Source organism: Leucopleurus acutus (genome assembly GCF_964270905.1).
Source record: "Leucopleurus acutus genome assembly, chromosome: 1".
In the NCBI taxonomy this organism is placed as follows: domain Eukaryota; kingdom Metazoa; phylum Chordata; class Mammalia; order Artiodactyla; family Delphinidae; genus Leucopleurus; species Leucopleurus acutus.
This window is the reverse complement of record NC_139142.1, coordinates 125,312,902-125,335,280: the sequence shown is the minus strand read 5'-3', so window position 1 is coordinate 125,335,280 and position 22,379 is coordinate 125,312,902. Positions and strand designations below refer to the sequence as shown.

Below are 22,379 nucleotides of genomic sequence, written 5' to 3'. Positions count from 1 at the left end.
CTGCATTGGCAGGCGGACTCTCAACGACTGCACCACCAGGGAAGCCCTTTTTTGAGTTTATTTTTGTATACGGTGTTAGAGAGTGTTCTAATTTCATTCTTTTACATGTAGCTGTATAGTTTTCCTAGCACCACTTATTGAAGAGGCTGTCTTTTCTCCATTGTATATTCTTGCCTCCTTTATCAAAGATAAGGTGACCATATGTGTGTGGGTTTATCTCTGGGCTTTCTATCCTGTTCCATTGATCTATATTTCTGTTTTTGTGTCAGTACCATACTGTCTTGATTACTGTAGCTTTGTAGTATAGTCTGAAGTCAGGGAGCCTGATTCCTCCAGCTCCATATTTCTTTCTCAAAATTGCTTTGGTTATTCTGGGTCTTTTGTGTTTCCATACAAATTGTGAAATTTTTTGTTCTAGTTCTGTGAAAACTGCCATTGGCAGTTTGATAGGGATTGCACTGAATCTGTACATTGCTTTGGGTAGTATAGTCATTTTCACAATGTTGATTCTTCCAATCCAAGAACATGGTATATCTCTCCATCTGTTTGTGTCATCTTTAATTTCTTTCATCAGTGTCTTATAGTTTTCTGCATACAGGTCTTTTACCTCCTTAGGTAGGTTTATTCCTAGCTATTTTATTCTTTTTGTTGCAATGGTAAGTGGGAGTGTTTCCTTAATTTCTCTTTCAGATTTTTCATCATTAGTATATAGGAATGCAAGAGATTTCTGTGCATTAATTTTGTATCCTGCTACTTTACCAAATTCATTGATTAGCTCTAGTAGTTTTCTGGTGGCATCTTTAGGATTCTCTATGTATAGTATCATGTCATCTGCAAACAGTGACAGTTTTACTTCTTTTCCGATTTGGATTCCTTTTATTTCTTTTTCATCTCTGATTGCTGTGGCTGAAACTTCCAGAACTGTGTTGAATAATAGTGGTGAGAGTGGGCATCCTTGTCTTGTTCCTGATCTTAGTGGGAATGGTTTCAGCTTTTCACCTTTGAGAATGATGTTTGCTGTGGATTTGTCATATATGGCCTTTATTATATTGAGATAAATTCACTCTATGCCTACTTTCTGTAGAGTTTTTTTTTATCATAAATGGTGTTGAATTTTGTTGAAAGCTTTTTCTTCATCTATTGAGATGATCATATGGTTTTTATCCTTCAGTTTGTTAATATGGTATATCACATTGTTTGATTTCTGTATACTGAAGAATCCTTGCCTTCCTGGGGTAAACCCCACTTGGTCATGGTGTATGAGCCTTTTAATGTAGAGCAGGATATTTAATTCAGCTGATTTGCCTGTCTCCTAGCTATGTCTGTTGTTAAGAATATTCTACAGCACCTGGAGACATGTAAGATTGCTGATTTGAATTGCTAAACCCACTGTTCTACTGAATCGATGTTACTGACCTCTTCCTTCTTGAAGCTTCTATTTAGTCTGGTTCCCATCTCAATCCTGTTGAAGTTTTAAGAGGATAAATGAATGTAAGGCTAAGAGGTCTGCAGATAAATGACAGGAAGAAGACACAGCACAGACAAATGGTAAAAGGGTTTGATAAGACTTTTATGGAATAAATATGTCTGTAGCTCAACATAACCTCCTGGCCTGACCCAAATGTCTGGCTTCTGTCGTGTGAGCCATGTTGGGGCAATGAAGAGAGTAATGTGAACAAACAATCATGTTAGTGCTTATGGATTCCTTAATGAAGATATGCTCTTTCAGAGTAAAAGAGTCAATTGAAATATAATCATAGCTGCCTTTAATTGAATGCTTGCTCTATGCTGGGCTCCAGGTTCTGTGTTCTCAATGCTTTGGCTGTAATTGTCATAACAGTCCTGTAAAACTAGGTAATGCTCTCCCCATTTTACAGATAGGAAATCTGAGATTGTGACTTGCTCAAGGACTTATCTCACTAGGTAGCAGATCTGGGATCGAAACCCAGAACTCTTTTGTAACAAAGACATGGTCTTTCCTCTGTCCTACTGCACATAGTTGCTCAAATAAAAGAATTTAACAGAAGAGATTCTTTCTCAGCAAGATGATGAATGGAACATGTGCAAAATTAACTTGTAATTGTTCCTCTGTTCTTCCAGATCTTCTGCCTTTTTTTTTTTTTGTTCTTGTAGCTTTTAGGTGGACCTATGAAGTACTTGAATTCTGTATTTGCTTGACAAATATTTGTTGAACTCTTACTATATGTAAGGTGTTTGAGTCAGGCTATGAGGCTATAACGATGGACAGCAGACTTTACTGAATTTACAGCCTAGAGGGAGAGAGGGCCATTAAATATATAATCACACATCAATGTTTTATAAATGTTTTGAAGGAAAAGGAGTGGAAGATAAAAATATATAACAGGAAAGAAAAGAATTAATCTTATATGGAGGAGGGGAGAGAGTATGAGGAAAAGCTGAGGAAGTAGACTAAGGATGGATAGGAGTTAGCCAGGCAGTGGAGGAAAAAAGCCTTCTAGGTAAATAGAACTGCATGTGTAAAAGATGAAATGGAGTGGAACATAAAGAAGGCTAGAGTGTTGGAGAGAGAGGGATGGTATCAGGAGATGAATCTGTAGAGGACAGGAGAGCAGAACCCAGTCAGTCAGGACCTGAAGGCCGTTTATTAAGGATTTTGTATTGGATCCCAAGTGGAATGGAAACTCACTAAATGCCTGTGTGAGCATACACACGTCATCGTCATCATCATCATTAACATTGCTATTTTTTTAATAATTTTTTTCCTCATGCAGTTAACATTCTTTTTGCTTGTTATTTCTTCATTTCTTCCTGCCCCTCTGACTTTCCATCTGTGATAACTTTTTTTCTGCCTGAAGTACATCCTCTAGAATTTCTTTCAGTGAATGTTTCCTGCTAATGAACTTCCTTGGTTTTTGTTTTTGGCTGAAAATGACACATCTTTGCCTGCAATTTACAACCTTTCTATTTTGCTTTCAAAAGTCCGTAAAGCTGTCTTGTGAGTGGAAGGGGGAAGATTCCAGCTTTAGTGAAGAGCCCTGATCTGCTTGAGGATAATGTCTCTTTTTTGATTAAGGAAAAGATGTTTCATTTTTGTTTCTTTTTTACTCATTTGGGTACTATCCAGAATTCTGTTAATAATACTTTTAATATCATGATTCTAAAATTACTTAAGAGTTTGGTCTCTAGTTGCAACATACATGTTCTTCTCCTTCATTTTCAAAGATGATGTGAGATGTGATCTCTGCTTATGGATGTGATTGAAGAGAGCTGTTTGGACAATTTTCTATCATAAATTTCTAAAATGAAGTTAAATGAATGCAAGTAAGCGGCATTTCTTATTTAATTTTATGAAAGAATCTTAAATCACTGTAGCTTTACATCATTTAACCACAGCATCTAAAGTAAGTAGTTCTCATCTTTGTGGTGGGAAATGCAAGGATAAAGTGTAAAAGTTGAATGTGTCTGTGACTGCAAGTTATCATCCCCTGGAATTGTTTTTAGTTAATGCTTGCTACATTTTTCTTCCGGAGACTTCTGGGGGATAGTTTCAGTAGAGGCCAACACGGATGATTTTAAGTCAGGAGCTCCACAAATATGGATTAACTTTTTTAGAGAGGTATGATAATTTCTTTCCTCAATTAAGGTCATGTACAAACTATAAACACTTGTCTGCACTTAGAAAAGGTAAGATTATTTGCTGAGGGCACCTTTGATTATACTTTACCACCTGAAAAACATTGTACTTATTAAGTCATCAGAGAAAAGATTTCTGATTTTCAGAATCAGTCCTACTGTAAAGTATAGCCACTTTCCAGTCAACTGGTATAGGAGAATTCAGCTGTAGGGCCAATAGAATATTTTAATTGGCCTAATTATTCAATGACCTTACAGGAAAAAAATGGTAGTTCTGTAAATCTCTTCAGATTTTTGGAAATCAGTTCCCACAGAAAACTGAAATTTCAGTTTATGTTTTCCTCTCTGATTTTCAATTCTATCTTTATTTCTGATACTTGAGGATTTCTCTTCTTACTTGCAAGATCAGCTGTATATTTAATTATATTTGCTGATGGAGGAAAGTTATAAAATATCTAGCATCTCTAGTCAAGGATTTTTGTGTTATCTGAATTTGTCATCTGAGTTTTGAAGCTGATAGAATATTTCTGTTATCATATTTATTCAATGAAACCTCCAGGAATAAGGGTGGGTCTAAGTATTTAGAAATGGAAGAAGATTGAAATAAATACCCTATGATATGTATATTTTCCCCCACCCAGATCTCTCCTCAGAAAGGAATATGACCTACTACTTGCTGATGGAATAATTTTATTATTTTTTAAAATTTTTATGCAGTTTTAAAAGGTTACTTTCCATTTAGTTATTACGGAATATTGTCTATATTCTGCATGATGTACAATACATCCTTGAGCCTATCTTACACCCAACAGTTTGTGCCCCACACTCTTATATTGCCCCTCCCTACCTCTCCCCACTGGTAACCACTAGTTTGTTCTCTATATCTGTCTGCTTCTTTTTTGTTTTATTCAGTAGTTTGTTGTATTTTTTAAGATTCCACATATAAGTGATATCAAACAGTATTTTTCTTTCTCTGTGTGACTCATTTCACTTAGCATAATGCCCTGCAAGTCCACCCATGTTGCTGCAAATGGCAAATTTTCGTTCTTTTTTATGGCTGAGTAGTATTCCATTGTGTGTGTGTGTGTGTGTGTGTGTGTGTGTGTGTGTGTGTGTGTACCACATTTTCTTCCCATTCATCTGGCTGATGGAATAATTTTAGAATAAAATCAGTTAGATTGCTCTCTGTTGGGCAACATTTATTTCACATTTGTTGATCTTATAAATGCTACTGTGAATACTGTTTTACTTATGGCCTTGTGTACATGAGTGAGAGTTTATCTAGGGGTTATATCTAAAAGTGCAATTCCTGGGTTATTGATTTAGAACTTTTAGTAGATATTGCCAAATATCTCTTCAAAGTTATTCTTCAGTTTATACCCCCACCAACAGTGTATTAGAGTTCTCTCTTGTGCTTGCTTTGGCAGCACTTACACTAGAGGTCTCTTTTATTACTGGTGAAATTGAGGATCTTTTTATGTGTTTATTGGCCATTCTCTATGATTTCTTGTATTATGTTGTTTAAACTTCACTTAGTGGCTTTTAGGAGTTCTTTATATAATCTGGATAATCATAATTTGTCCATGGTGTATATATTTTAGATATTTCCACCCCGTGTGTCCCCTTCTCTTTTCATTTTGTTCATGGCATCTTTTTCCATATGAAATATATAAACATAATTTTAGTGTCAAATCTAACAATTTTTTCCATTAGAGTTTGTATTTTTTTAATCCTTTCCTACTCCAATGTCAGAAATATTCTAAAGTATCTTATGAAATGTTTAAAGTTTTCTTTTTCACTTTTAGAATTTGATGTATCTGCAATTTGTTTTTAGATATAGTATAAGATAGTGATCAAATGCTATAGTTTACCTCTTTACTCATTCTCACTTTTCCCTATGAATTTTAGAATCATTTGTTAAGATCTATGAAATAATTCAAGGAGGGGAGTTGAAATTGTATTGAATTTATAATTTACTTTGGAGAAAACATAATAATATTAAATATTTACTTCCATGAACACAGTGAATTTCTTCATTTATTTATATTTTTCTTATTTTCTTCAATAATTTACAAATTTTATCCATAAAGGTTTTTGACTTTTATTAATTTTATTTCAATGTATCTAACAGTTTTGCTTACTTGTGAATTTTTTAAATGTGTATTCTGTTTTATAGTATTTTTTTACTCACCTTTTTATTTGAAAAATTTCAAATCTATGAGACAATAAAAAGAATAGTATAATGAACACTTGATTACCCATCAGCTAGATCCATAAATTGGTACATTTTGCTTATTCCTTTTATTTCCATACACACACACATACGCTCATGTTCAACTTTTTGTTTGCTGAGCCATTTAAGAGTAAGTTGCAGACTTTATCTTACTTTGTCCCTAAATACTTAAATATGTATCTCTTAAAAGTAAGACATTCTTGGGCTTCCTTGGTGGCACAGTGGTTGAGAGTCCGCCTGCCAATGCAGGGGACACGGGTTCGTGCCCCAGTCTGGGAAGATCCCACATGCCACAGAGTGGCTGGGCCTGTGAGCCATGGCCGCTGAGCCTGCGCGTCTGGAGCCTGTGCTCTGCAACAGGAGAGGCCACAACAGTGAGAGGCCCGCGTACCGCAAAAAAAAGAAAAAAAAAAGTAAGACATTCTTATATAAAACCTCATAATACTATTATGATACCCAAGAAAATTAATGTTTCCTACATTAAAATATCAATCCATTATAGTTTTATTTAATATATAGTTTACTGAAAGGGATTTTTAAAATAATTACCTAAGTAATTATTACAAATGATTATGAACTCTAAATTTTGTGTTATCCTGTACCTAGCAACAATGATAAATCTATATCAGTTCCAATAATTTGGCTTTAGATTTTCTTGGAAGCAATGATAAATTCTTAGTCATTATAACAATTTGGCTCTAGCTTTTTTGGCTTTTCTTTGTAGATAATCAAGTCATTACAAATAACAATATAGTTTTTATTTTCCTTTATATAGCTTTTAATCAAATTAATTCCTGAAAAAGATTCTTCCAGTTAATTTTCATATCCTGTTACCTTATTTGAAATATATATATATATATACACATACACACACATATATATAAAGATAATGTGTCTTGAGTAAGTTATAAATATATGAAAATAAAATATAAATTTTTGTATTTTAGGAAACTTCCCGAATTGTGAGGGTAAAAGTTATAGCTGGAATAGGCCTTGCCAAAAAGGATATCTTGGGAGCTAGGTAAGTGTAAGAAGTTGGGTTGTAATTCTAAAACTTTGTATTTATTAATTAGTTTTTTTCCAAACTTTGGTTAGATGAAAAATTGAGTAATATTATTAGTAAGCTGTTTTATGAGGTAGAATAATGTTTCTCGTTCGTGGTTTACTAAATTCCTTGACATCTGAATTGCAGAGTTTGTGAACTTAGGCAAAGGTATAACTGAGAGTGGCAGTTATAAGATACATAATTGAGTTCTGTTTCTGAGAATCAGTAAAATTCTAACAGACGAATCCTTTTGCAGATAACAACCATAAACTCTGAACATATTATAAAAACCAGCAAGTTAAAGGCAGTGGAGAGCGAACAGAGCAGGTAGAGAGTCTAGTGGAGAGTCCATGTTTGGAGGTGTGGAGTTGTACTGAGTGAGTCTCCAATTTTATGAATTAGTCTGAGGCCACATGGAATCAGAACATGGAAAAATTATAATATTCATAGCCTGGGAAATCAGAAGACTTACTCTGAAGAAAACATGACAATGGTGGGGATTCTGGAAGGGAAAGAACTGGAGAGGAAATTCCCAAACTATGTCCACTGACATTTTGGCTGACCCTGAATCACACACATGATAGCAGATCCAAAACAACTCATTGGAGGACAAAAGATCTGAACAGAGATCAGGGTTGCTGCCCAAGAAACAGAGCTTGTGGTTCTTGTCCAAGTAAGATAATTAATTACATGATAAAAACAAACAAATGCTCATCAAAGAGAAAGTACAGTATCCACAGTCTCCACAATTTAACATTTATAATGTCTAAGATATAATCCAAAGCTATATAATTTATAAAAAGCCAGGAAAACGAAACACATTCTCAGTAGAGAAAAGAAAATATGCTCACAATAAGTCAAAAGATTGGAAATCTCAGGAATGAAATAGAACCCATAAAAAATGAAAATTCTAGAACTGAAAAATATAATATTTGAAATTAAAATTCTTGGATGAAATTAATAGCAGAATGGAGATGACGAGGAAAAATTAATTGAACTTAAAGATAGATCAATAGAAATGATTTCCCAACCAGAGGTGAGAGAGAAACAAAGATTTAAAAAATTTTTTAAGTGAACAGAGACTCAGGGACTTGTTAGATAATATTGAACAGTCTAACATACATGTACCTGGAGTCCTAGAAATAGAGGAGAGAGAATGAGGCAAAATGTTGTTTGAAGAAATAATGGCCGAATTTTTTCCAAATTTGATGAATGACACAAGTTTATAGTACCAAAAAAACACCAAGCAGGATAAACACTGAGAACATACTGAGGCACATAATAGTCAAGCTGTTGAAAACAAAGTATAAAGAAAAATTCTGACAGAAGAAACTCAGAAAATGACAAATTACATACAAGGGACCTATAATTCAGTTGGGTACTGACTTCTCACCAGAAACTATGGAGGCCAGAAGAAAATGGAACAATAGAATAGCTGTCAGTCTAGAGTTCTGTACTATATTCAGTGAAAATATTCTTCAGGATGATGACAAAATAACACTTTCAGATAAAAGAAAACTATGAGACTTTGTCATTGGCAGACCTGCACTATAATAAAAGCTAAAGAAAATTCTCCCAGCTAAAGAGGTAGATATAAGATGGAAATTCAGATCCTCAGAAAGGAATGAAGAGCATCAGAAATGGTAAATATCTAGAAACATGTGAAAGACTTTTTGCTCTTTTCATCATAATTTTTTAGAAAAAACATATGCCTGTTTATATCACAACTTACTGTTTTGTATTGTATTGTATTGTGTTATATTGTGTATTGTGTATATATGTGTTATATGTATTGGAATACATATAACAACTATGGCATAAAGGACAGGGATGGTATGCATTATGAACCTTTTTAGTAGAGTTTACTATATTAAGTGTAAGTGGAATAAAAAGTAAGCATGTATATTGTAATACCTAGATAAATCACTAAAAAATAATGTAGGGATTCCCTGGTGGCGCAGTGGTTGAGAGTCCGCCTGCTGATGCAGGGGACACGGGTTCGTGCCCCAGTCTGGGAAGATCCCACATGCCACGGAGCGGCTAGGCCCGTGAGCCATGGCTGCTGAGCCTGCGCATCCAGAGCCTGTGCTCCGCAACGGGAGAGGCCACAGCAGTGAGAGGCCCGTATACCGCAAAAAAAATAAAAATAAAAAAATAAATAAAATAATGTAAAGAATTACAGATTAAAAAGCAATAGAAATTTTAAAATGAAATTCTTGAAAAAATAAAATAGTTAAACAAAAGGCCAGGAAAAGAACAAATGATCAAAAAAGAGAGAGAGAAAGGGGAGAGGGAAGAATAGAAAACTAGTAATAATTTGATACACCTAAATCTAATCATAACAATAATTACATTAAACATTAATGGACTAAGGTGAATATGAGGTAGAAGTTATTAGAATGGATTGAAAAAGAAGACCCAACTAAATGCTGTCTATAAATGATGCACTTAAAATATAAAGTCACAGGTAGGTTGAAAGAGAAGGGATGCATAGCCGTACAAACAAGCATGTGAAGACTGAAGTGGATATTTTAATATCTGATAAAAGAGATTTCAACACAAAAATTATTTCCAGATATTTCACAACAATATAAGAATAAATTCATCAAGAAGATAAAACAATCATAAAGTTGTATGTTCTTGCCAAGAGAACTTGAAAATATATGAAGCAAAAGTTGACAGAATTAGAGGGAGAGAGAAAAAATTCCACAATCATAGTTGGAAACATTAGCTCTCTCTCAGCAGTTAATAAAACAAGGTAAAAAAAAACAAGAACAGTAAGTTGAACAATGTTATGAACTTTGATGCAAAGAACACTTCCTAACAACCGCCAAATACACATTCTTTTCAAGTGCACATGGTATATTCACATTATTTATCGATTGCTGCACAACTATAATTACCTCAAATTTAGCAGCTTAGAAGAACACGTTATTTATGATTTCATAGTTTCTGCGGGTCACAGAGTCTGTGCATGGTTTAACTGGGTCATCTGCTTCAAGGTCTTGAAAATCTGCAGTCAGCCATTGGCCAAGGCTATGGTTTCATCTGAGGCTTGTTTGGGGAAGCATACACTTCCAAGCTCATGTGGTTGTTGGCAGCATTCAATTCTTTCAGACTGCCAGATTGAGGGCTTCAGTTTTTTGCTGGCTGTCAGCCAGAGGCCATCCTAAGTTTCTTGTCACATGGCCTTCATATGACAGCTCACAGGATAGCAGCTTGCTTCTTCAAAGCTATCATAGGAGAGAAAGTCTCCTAGCAAGATGGGTTACAATCTTTTGTAATGTAACCACATACATTTTGTCACTTTTGATATAATTATTGGTTAGAATACACAATCCTTCCCGCATTTACGAGGAGGGGACCACAAAAGGCATGAACATTAGGAGGTGGGGATAAAAGAAGCCACCTAGAGTCTGTCTGCCATATTATGCTGGGCAATAAAACAGTAAATCAAACAAGTGCAAAATTTACATTATTTTCAAGGGCATATGGTACATTCACCAATATAGGCGATGTGTAAGACCACAGGACGAATCTCAAGAATTTAGAAAAGATTTAAATCATATGGAGATGTTCTCTGATAACAGTGGAATTAAGTTAAAAACCAATAACATCCCAAATATTTGGAAATAAAACAATACACTTTGTTTTGTTTATAAGTCAAAGAAGGAATCAAAAGATAAATTAGAAAACATTTTGAACTGAATGCAATTAAAATATAGCAACATCAAAATTTGTGAGATGCAGCTAAAGTATTAGAGGAAAATTTATAGTTTTAAAATGTTTAACTTAGAAAAGGAGTGAGATCTAAACTTAGTAAAAGAGTAAGATCTAAATGAATGGCTTGATTTCTGAGATTAAGAAATCAGAAAAAAGAAGGGCAAATTAATTCCAAAGTAAGTAGAAGGAAGAAAATAATGATAAGCGCAGAAATTAGTGAAATAGAAAATGGACAATGATAGGAAAAAATCATTGAAATGAAAAGCTCATTCCTTGAAGGGATCAATAAAAATTTTAAACTTCAAGCTAGACCAATCAAGAGCAAAAAAGAGAGAAGGCACAAATTACCATAATGGAACAAAAGCAGAGGCATTGCTATAGACCCTATGGAAATGAAAAAGACAGAAAGGGAACACTGTGCACAACTTCATGCCAATAAAGAATCATGTACAACTTAAATGAAGTAGACAAAATCTTTGAAAGATAGAAATTACCAAAACTGATCACAGAAGAAATAGAAAACTTCAGTAGCCCTATATTGAACCATATATAGCAATATATGATCAGGTGGGATTTTTCCTATGAATATAAGGTTTGTTCAACATTTGAAAAAAGTCAACCACTGTAAATCATCACATTAATATAGCACAGAAGGAAAAAAATGCATGATCATTTCAATAGGTGTAGAAAGTACATTTGTCAACGTTCAACACCCTTTTGTGATAAAAACTCTCAACAAACTAATAATAAAATGCAGAATAAGTTTAACATATGAAAATTAATCAATGTAATATACGATATTAATACAATAAAAGAAAAACATGATCATTTCAATAAAAACAAAAAAAGCATCTGACAAAATTCAGTACCCAATCATGATACAAAGTCTTAGCAAACTAGGGATAGATGGGAGTTGTAGACATGATTAAGGTTTTCCGTGAGAAAGACAATAGCTAATATCATGCCCAGTGATGACAGTGTGAATGCTTAAACTTAAACTCAGGAAGTCTGAATGCTTAAACTTAAACTCAGGAATAAGAAGCTCACATTCAGTTCAACACTGTACTGGATGTCCTAGCCAAGTAATATGACTAGGAAAAGAAATAAAAATAATGCAGACTGAAAAGGAAGAAACTTCTTACTTGTAGACTGTCTGATCATGTACATAGAAAACCCTAAGGAATCTCAAAGAAGCTGCTAGAACTAAAATATAAGGCCACAAGATACAAAGCCAGTGTACCAAAATTAGTCATATTGTTATATCCTATCAATCAATTAACAATTGGAAAATGAATTTTTAAAATCTGTTTGCAATAATATAAAAATTTAAAACTTAGAAATAAATTTAACAAAAGATTTGCAAGCACTGTACACTGAAAACTATAAAACATTCCTGAGCAAAACTGAATATCTAAATCGATGGATAAATATTTTCATATTCATGAATTGGAAGATTCATTATTGTTAGAGTTGTATTTCTCTCCAAATTGAATAGATTTGGCTCAATCCCAATCAAAATCCCAGCCATGTTTTTTTTTTGAGAAATGGATAAGCTGATTCCAGTATTGTTATGGAAAGTCAAAGGACATAGAATAGCCAAAACAATTTTGAAAAAGAAGAACATAGGTGGAGAACTTTTGCTACATAATTTCAAGACTTTTATACAGCTATAGGTAATCAAGACAAAGTAGCATTGGCATGAGAACAGATATATTGTTCAGTGGACTAGAATAAAGAGTGTAGAAGTACACACACACCCCCACACACATACACATATACATGTATATGGTCAGTTGCTTTAAGCATTAAGGTAATTCAACAGAAAGGATAGTCTTAAGTACATGATACTAGAACAACTGGTTATCTATATGGAACAAAATGAAGCTCTTTCCTTATCACACATAATATAGAAAATTAATAAGAGCTAAAATTAATAAACTTCTAGAAGAAGACATAGGAGAAAATATTTGCTCTACTGAGTTACACAAAGATTTCTTGAATGGAACTCAAAAAATATGAACCTAAAATTTAGAAAGAAAAATGTTGAAACAGACTTCATCAGAATTAAAAACTTTTGTTGTTTGAAAGACACAGTTAAGGAAGGGAAGAGGCAAGCCACAGATTGGGAGAAAATGTTTTCAAAACATATATCTGACAAAGGCCTTTAATTCACAGTATATAAAGACCTCTTACAACTCAATATGATAAAATGGCCAATTAAAAATAGGCAAAACTCTTGAACAGACATTGTCTGTGGACTGTCCAGGTGGAAGTGTCTAGCTGGGTGGTGAGATCAGGAATATATATTTATATTTATGTTTTATATTTATATTTGACAGGATGTAGTTAGTTGTTAAAACCATGGATGAGATTGTGAAGGAAATATGTAGAGAGAACAAAAGGGAGAACCAGAAGGGACTTGTGTCATGAAAGCTAAACGAGATAAGTTTCAAGGAGGAAATGGTCAGTATTATCAAACCTACAGAGGACCAGTAAAATAAGTGCCTAGAAAGTGTCTATTGTTTTAGCAAGATTGGTGACTTTTCAAGGAATGGATCTGAAGGAAAGAGGTGGAAACCAGATTATAGGGCTGTGAAGAGCACTGGGAGTTGAGGAAATGAAGAAAGAGAGGTCGTATGCCATCACGGTTAAGCGCAGGGCCTCTGGAGCCAGGTGCTTGAGTTTCAGTTCTTGCTTTTCCGCTTCCTAGCTGTGTGATCTGGGATGAGTTGACTTACCTCTCTGTGTAAAATAGAGATAATAATCATACCTACCTCATAGGTCGTTATAAGGATTCCAAAATTTAATATATATGAACTGTTTAGAACAGTGCCTGGCACGGAGTAATTGCTATATAAATGTTAATTGTTATTATTATTACAGATTATTCTCTTGGAAAGTTTGAGACAGAAAGAAAAGAAATCTAGTTTGCTTTGCTGGAGGCAGGAAGGAGAGTCAAGGAGTTGGGGGGGGCGTTTAATAACATTTCTATGACTAGAAAAACCTAGGTCAAAGAAAAGCTGGAGATGTAAAAGGGAGAAGTCAAAATAGATGACATAAGGTTCCAGAGGAAGTGGGAGGAAAATGGACAAGGGCGATTGGGTGAAATACCAGCATCACTGAGGTTAGGGGTAAGATGGGCTCTGATAAATACCAGGATGTTGGGAGTATTACAATGACTTTGATTTTTGTCAATTAAAGTAAAAGGTAAGGTTGTATAAGGAAATGGGAGGAGGGAGTTTGTGGTGGAGAATGGTGGGTACTTGGGATCCCCAAGAGAAATGGGAGAAATTTGACCGTGGACAAGTAAAATGTCTAAAGTCTTTTGCTTTGCAAACCTAAATATCACAAGGTTTTCCTTCTCCATGTCTCTTTGTACAAGGGGTTACATGTCATATAATTATTTTGAACTGAAGCACTTTGCCTTTATTTTGTAAAAAGAGTTTATACCCATGAGATAACTTGGAGCAACCTGAGGTCTTGCAAAGCTATTCTTGAGAATCATTGAATCAACCTTCTTAACCCAAAAGAGGAAGACATGTAATAAAGATAAAACAAAACTTCAAAAATCTGAAGAGGTTGGAAATCATTAAATTGTGATTAAAAGGTTTTCTTTCTAATTCTTTGTCTATTTCACTAACATGGTATTTCAGCTTTTTAACAAAATGCAAGGATTGCTATAATTACTTACCCCTGCCTAAGGAACCCTTACTTTTAAGTGTAGGAAGTAATTGTAGAAATTGTTAACAAGGAAAATTCTGTGATTTTTTACAGTTCGAGTAACCTGAGTTTGGGAATAAGCAACAATTAACTTTTTTTTTTTTAATTTTAACAGTGATCCTTATGTGAGAGTGACGTTATATGACCCAGTGAATGGAGTTTTTACAAGTATGCAAACGAAAACCATTAAAAAGGTTAGACTTAGCAGTATTCAAATTTTTCAAAAATATACTTTGTTTTATTTTTATATGACAAAATATTAAACAGTTAGTTATAATATGTTTATTGTCTTTTAGACTTTGAATCCAAAATGGAATGAAGAAATATTATTCAGAGTAAGTATGCATTTTATTTCATTATAACAACAAAGATTTTTCTCAGTAGGTTAGAATGATAAGTTCTCACTTACAGTATTCTTAAATGTATCTTGTAAGAATTTGTAAAAATTTAAAAGACTTAAATCTAGGTATCCCCATTTTGACATGGCCCTGGAACCATTTATCTTATTATGAAAAACATATGTAAGGTAATGAAGAGGTAAAGGATAATTGTAAACCTGGAATTATCTTATTCTAATTTAATTCTGATTTAGAGAACAGTCTTATTCGAATTTTGCAGAGTTTGATTTTAAAGATGATGCGATATTTGTGTCTCTCCAGTCATTTGTTTATTTATTTATTTATTTTTGGCTGTGTTGGGTGTTTGTTGCTGCACACAGGCTTTCTCTGGTTGCGGTGAGCGGGGGCTACTCTTTGTTGCAGTGCACAGGCTTCTCATTGTGGTGGCTTCTCTTGTGTTGTGAAGCACGGGCTCTACACGTGGGCTTCAGTAGTTATGGCATGCAGGCTCAGTAGTTGGGGTGCATGGGCTTAATTGCTCCACAGCACGTAGGACCTTCCCGGACCAGGGATCGAACCCACGTCCCCTGCATTGGCAGGCGTATTCTTAACCACTGCGCCACCAGGGAGGTCCCCAGTCTTTTGTTAAATACACTGATCCAGGCAAGAGATGATGAAGGCCTACCAACAAGTGGATACATTTCTTCTTATACACCCTCCAGTCACATTCCTGCCTTCCTCCTCACCCCGCCTCACTATCCCATAAGAGCAAACTCCAGTCAGCACTTATTTCAGGTTCCCAGGAGGGCCCTCAAACTGACAATGACATGTATATGGGAACAATGATTCATATAACTATGGATTTCTCATCAGAAACTGTGATGAAACAGGGTAATTAAGGTAGCAAAGAAAAAAGAATAGTCAACTCCAAATTCTATATCTAACAAAAATATCCTTCAGGAATGACAGTGTGATAAAGGTATTCTAAGCTGAGGAAAAATACGAGAATTATACTTGGAAAACTAAATGCTCTTCTCTCAGTAATTGGTAGGATAAGTAGACAAAAAATTCAGTAAAGATACAGAAGTCCTGAACAACACGATCAAATCAGTTTTATTTAATTGACATTTATAGACTTTCCACCCAACAGCAGCAGAACACATGGTCTTTAAAATTGCACATGGAGTATTTACTGAGTATGCTGGGCCAAAACCCAAACCTCAACAATATTAAAAGAATTTAAATCATGCAAAGTATGGTCTCTGATTATAATGGAATTAAAGTACAAATTAGTAACACAAAAATATCTGAAAAATCCCCAAATATTAGGAAGTTAAACAACACACTTCTAAGTAATCCATGAGTCAAATAAGAATTGTCAAGAGGGATTAGAAGGTATTTTAATAGAATAAAATAAAAATACAGCATCAAATGGATAAAGATGTTATATATATATATACACAATGGAATACTACTCAGCCATAAAAGAGAATGAAATAATGCCATTTGCAGCAACATGGATGGACCTAGAGATTATCATACTAAGTGAAGTAAGTCAGAAAGAGAAAGACAAATAGCATATGGTATCATTTATATGTGGAATCTAAAATATGACACAAACAAACTTATTTACAAAATAGAAACAGATTCAAAGACATACAAAACAAACTTACGGTTACCAAAGGGGAAAGAAGGTGGAGAAGGGATAAATTAGGAGTTTGGGATTAGCAGATACAAACTACTATGTATAAAACAGATAAAGAACAAGGTCCTACTACATAGCACAGGGAACTATATTTAGTATCCTGTAATAAACCATAATGTAAAAGAATATGAAAAAGAAAAATATATATATATATCTGAATCACTTTGCTGTACACCAGAAACTAACACAACATTGTAAATCAACTGTACTTCAGTAAAAAAAAAAAAAATCAAAATTTGTAGGATGCAGCTAAAGCGATGCTTAGAGAAAAATATATAGCATTAAATTATATTAGAAAAGAAGAAAGGTCTTGAACCATTAATCTAAGGTTCCACCTGAAGAAACTAGAAAATAGCATCATTACAGAACCAACAGACATTAAATGGAAAATAAGGGATATTATGAACAATTCTGTGCCCATAAATTCAATAACTTAGATAAAATGGATCAATTCCTTTAAAGACATATCCCATCAAAACTTTAATAGGAAATAAATTACCTGAAAAGTTTATCTCTTAAAGAGATTGCATTTGAAGTTAAAAACCATCCAACAAAGAAGACTTTGAGCCCAGGTAGTTCCACTGGTTGAATTCTACCACGCATTTGATGAATAAATAATTCCAATTCTATGCAATGTCTTACTGAAACTAGAAGAGGAAGGAACATTTCCCAATTTATTCATGAGGCCAGCATTACTCTGATACCAAAACCAGACCAAAGACTTTATAAGAAAATTAAAACTGCAGACCATTAGCCCTCATGATCATAGCCATTCTGTGGTAAGTTTATTAAATTGGGTGCCTTCCATTCTGAAAGGGCCAGTAATTTTTCCTCAAATTACCTGTGGATGTGGATTTGCCTTTCCTGTCTGCAGAACCTCAGGCAGCACAATTATCTGGGGGCTTACAGAATTTGTGTTCATAGGGATGGAATCCATGCAACATTTCATCCTTCCAGGGGACCCAGTTCACAGAGAAGGAGGTGCAGGAATGGGCCCATGACCATGGGATCCATTGGTCACAGCGTTTACCACACCATCCAGAAGCAGGCAGCCTCACAGAGCACTGGAATGGCCTACTGAAGGCACAACTGAAGCACCAATATGGAGGCAATACTCTGTAAAGATGGGGTGCCAGTTTAATCATTTAAACCAAAGACCTAATATGAGGCTGTGTTCACAATGGAAAGACTACACGGTCCAGGAACAAAGGAATAGAAGTAGGAGGGGTCCCACTTACCATCATTTCCAAAGACCCACTGGAGGACTGTGTGCTTCCTGTCCCTAGAACTGTGGGCTCTGCTGAGTTAGAGGTCCAAGTCCCCAGAGGGAGCACTGTCTTTCTAGGGGACATATCAAGGGTTCCATTGAACCACAGTCTATACCTGCTGCCAGGGCACTTGGACTCCTTGTATCCAGGAACCAGCAGGTGATTGAGGCTATTATCTGGTTTCTGTAGGGACCAGACTGGAGAATTAAATGAGCATATTATAGGAACCACTCTTATATCCTTTAGGTCTTTAGTGGTGGTACAAATATATGACATTGCCACTATGTTGCAGTATTTTTGTTGTTTTTTAAACAGCTTTATTAAGATATAATTAACATAACATACAATTCACTCACTCAAAGTGTACAATTCAGTGGTTTTTATTGTATTCACAGAGTTGTTCAACCATCACCAAAATCAATTTTAGAACATTTTCATCACCCCAAAAATAAACCCCAGACCCACCATCTGTCACTTCTCGTTTTCCCCCAGGATCTGCCCCTCTTCCCAGGCAATGTCCAAATCTACTTTCAGCCTCTGAAAGAGATTTGCCTATTTTGGACATTTCGTATAAATGATATCATATAATATGTGGTCCTTTGTATCTGGCTTCTTTCACTAAGTATAATGTTTTCAAGGTTCAACCATGTTGTAGCATGTATCAGTACTTAATTTCTTTTTATTGCCAAATAATACTCCATTATATGGTTAACCACGCTATATTCATGCATCAGTTGGACATCTGAGTTATTTCCACTTTTTAACTATTATGAATAATGGTGCTATGAACATTTGGATGCAAGTTTTTGTGTGGACATATATTTTCATTTGGGGAGTTTATATACCTAGGAGTGGGATTGCTGCATCGAATGAGAAACTGCCAAAATGTTTTCCAAAGTGGCTTTACCGTTTGATATTCCCACCAACAGAGTATGAGAGTTCTCACTTCTCCACATCCTTGACAACACTTGTTATTATCTGACTTTTTATCAGAGCCCTCCTAGTGGGTGTGAAATGGTATCTTATTGTGGTTTTGATCTGCATTTCCCTGATGGCTAATGATGTTGTGCATCTTTTCATGAGCTTATTTTCCAGTTGTATATTTTCTTTAGAGAAATGTCTAGTCAGATCCTTTGCCCATTTTATAATTGGGTTATTTGTCTCTTTGTTACTGAGTTGTCATAGTTCTTTATATTTCTAGATACAAGTCCCTTGTCAGGTACATGATTTGCAAAAATTTTCTCTCATTCTGTGGGTTGTCTTTTGAATTTATTGATGGTATCCTTTGAAGCACAAAAGTTTTAAGTTTTGATGATGTTCAGTTTCTCTTTTCTTTTGTTCCTTGTGCTTTTGTTGTCATATCTAGTCAGTATTGTTTTAGATTTACTATCTTCACCAGAGGGAGGACAGTTTCAAAGGCTTCCACCTGGCCTTCTCACTATGATAGCTCCTATCCCACAAGCCACGGATTCAATGTGGTGGTGGTAGTGAGGAGATCCAACTTCCATTATATCAATCCCTATTGTACACTTGAAAACTAGGGAAATGACTACTGGGTGGATCCACAGAACTAGTGAACTCGGTATAAGCTGAACGTTAGACAGGACTCCATTTGTTTTCTGTTCTCTGTAAGTCCTTGCTTTAATATGGAAGACCTAATGACGCTTTGGGTTTCTGTTTCCAGCAGTCCTCAATATGTCTGATTATTCTTTCTCCCCAATATACACTCACCCAAATAAGTGGCCATAGTCCTTTTGGGGGAGGAAGAGAGGAATCATTACAATATACATTTCCTACAGTGATGCAGAGTCCTTCCTCCTATGGACTAGGTTACTTCTTCAGTCAATGTACTGTGGATCTGAGAATTGGCTCAGGTTGGGGAACTGGATGAGGGATTGTGACTTTTCTTTTTTAATTGGGACAATTGTCCTTAGCCACTGCTTCTCCATTCTTCCTTCTTGTAATTGTAGATGTTAAGCAGCACTTTTGTTGATCACCTGCCTGTTTTGCCCCTTAGGGGCCCCATGCTCTATACCCTACAGGTCAAGTCAGCTTCAGTGCCCCTCTTACGTGGCTGGTCATTACAATAATTGTAGCCCCCTTGGTTCTAGCAGTGAAATGTCACTGGCCGGCCTCTTACTGGAGAAGGGGAGGCTCGTCCCCATGCATGGCTATTAAGGAGCCCAGCTCTTTGACCACCTCTCCCACCATCAGTCCTGGCATGCAGACGAGAGCCACTACTGCACTTCTGGGTGAAGCTGCTGCCCCTCTTACCAGCACACACCTGATGACTGTGGTTCCCTCCCCTCTCATGGAATACAAGCATCTGGTAGGTATTTTGGCCTCATATTTTATATATATATATATTTTTTTTCTTTTAATTCTAGCATTCCAACTTCCCTTGGCCTTTTTATTCCTTCCCCTACCATATGCCAGGGCAACTTCTAGGAGCCACTCTAGCAGGAACCTTGCCTCATCTCATGGGATCCTTGACAGGATGTTCAATCCCTTGTCCTGAGAAGATGCCTCCATGTCAATGAATTCTTGCTTATGCTGTCTTATGTTTCTGCCCCTTTGATCAATCGTAGTCCCAGAGATATTCCTCTGGCTCGTGCCAGGACATGCTGTTTAATTCTTGAAGCTTCTTCCAAATGTAATCGCTTTCATTCTGTATCAGGCCCAGCCGGGATTTAACACTGATTATTATCTTGATAACCAGGGGAGAAGTGGGGGCAACTCCTGAGGAGAGAGTGTGGGGACCAGCTTCTGCAATGTCATCCTGCACGTGGGAAGTGCCAGCTCTTATTACAGAGGGATGAGATACCCTACTCTGCAAGCTCTGAGGGTTCAGGGACCTGCGGAACCAAAATCCTCAGGGGCGTCCACCCAGATCCTCCTGTCCTGCACATCAGGATCCCAGGTTTTCCCAGCCAGGGCCCTGACATTAACATAATAGACCCACAGTGACTGAGCATTTAAATGTCTCTGAGCTCTGCAAGCTCTGTCAGCTCTGACACTGCTCCTCAGTTTTGTCCTCTTTTCCACTTCAGGAGGTGCAGGCCTCTTTATACATTACCAAAGAGACCCTCTGTCTCTCAGATTTAACCTTTTGCTTTTGTTAACTGCCCTTATTTTCTCATTGTCTCTCTGTAAGTCATCAGTAGTAAAAACTAGACAACTTCATTGTCCTCGTAGGTATTGTTCTTCCCTTACCTTTCAAGTGCGTTATACATCAAACTGGCAAGGGTGTCTCCCTCCACCAGGACATTTGCCTAGGACACCCCTGGAGAAGTCTTTAGGAATTGGACCACCATCTTCTGCCAGTGACTATATATGTCCCACATTCTGCTAAGGATGGGGAGATCCTTGCCAGGCAAGGAATTGGACCACCATCTTCTGCCAGTGACTATATATGTCCTACATTCTACTAAGGATAGGGAGATCCTTGCCAGCCAAGTGAGTGTGGGCTGGTCCTAACACCCCCCTACTCATACCATCTGTGTTGGTTTGGGCTCTCTAAGAAACAGACATCAAGATGGAATTAGATATGCAGGAGGTTTATTGGGGAAGCACCTGTGAAGGTTAGACAGGGAAGACACACAGATGGGAAGAGCCTTCTCCTCATGATGCAGGCTTAACACCTGCTCAAGGAGAGGGGCGAAAGGACTGGGTAGGAAGAGTCTCACACTGCAGCACAGTTCTGAGAAAGTCTCGCCCAGACTGATGGAGAGTTTCCCAGCAAAGGTTGTCTGTTAGAGAAGTCCTGTGTTGGGCAAGAGTGCCCAGTCTTTGAGAGAAAGCAAAGAGAACCCAGTGGGTAGATTCAAAGGTACATGGTTAGCTGTGGCTGCCAATCAGCTATGCAGGTTCTCTTGAAAGAGATCCGAAAGTGATTAAAGTGTCAACTCTCTTATAATTGTGACATTTAAGGATGCGTATTGTAATCCTTAGAGCTGTCACTAAGAAATTAAAATGAAATATTATAGGTGAAGGTCCATTAAAGGAAATAAAATGGCATACCAAGAAACACTTGATTAATAATTTTTTTAAAAAGGTGAAAGGGAAGAAAAGAGGAATAAAAAAAATAGAAAAGAAATAGATGATAAGCCATAAAGCCATAAAGCAAACCATCTCAATAATTACAAAAAAGTAATATTCAACTATATGCTGTTTACAGGAGACACATTTTGAGTATAGAGACACAGACAGGTTAAAAGTAAAAGTACAGGAAAAGGTATACCAGCACTAAGCCAAACAAAACAATACCCTGAAATGGCTGTATTATTATTAAATGAAGTAGACTTCAGGATGAAGAGTATTACCAGAGAGATTTCATGATCATAAAAGCATTTATTCATCAAGAAGACATACAGTCCTATGAATACACCTGATAGAAGAACTTCAAAATTTTGAAGAAAAAATTGACAGAACTAACTAGAGAAATAAATCCAGAATAAAGATTTTGTCACACATCTCTCAATAATTGATAAAACAACTAGACCAAAAAACAAAAATCCAGTAAGTACATAAAAGATTTGAAGAACACTATCAATCAACTTAACCTGTTTGGCATGTATAAAACACTACATCTGATACAGCATACCTCAGAGATATTGTGGAGTCAGTTCCAGACCACCACAATAAAGTGAGTCACACAATATTTTTGGTTTCCCAGTGCATATAAAAGTTATGTCTACACTATACTGTAGTCTGTTAAGTGTGTAATAGCATT

The 22,379-nt window shown here is 35.9% G+C and overlaps 1 protein-coding gene across 1 annotated transcript in view; it reads left to right on the top strand.

The window, feature by feature from the left end:
- The window catches only part of NEDD4 (NEDD4 E3 ubiquitin protein ligase), a gene marked incomplete at both ends in the record, with an annotated part of 157,151 nt that overhangs the window by 7,288 nt on the left and 127,484 nt on the right, over positions 1-22,379 (top strand). Inside the window, 3 exons of the mRNA XM_082846364.1 lie at positions 6,796-6,869; positions 14,452-14,530; positions 14,633-14,671. Coding sequence (XP_082702490.1) covers positions 6,796-6,869; positions 14,452-14,530; positions 14,633-14,671 — 192 coding nt within the window. The remainder of the gene's footprint in view (positions 1-6,795; positions 6,870-14,451; positions 14,531-14,632; positions 14,672-22,379) is intronic.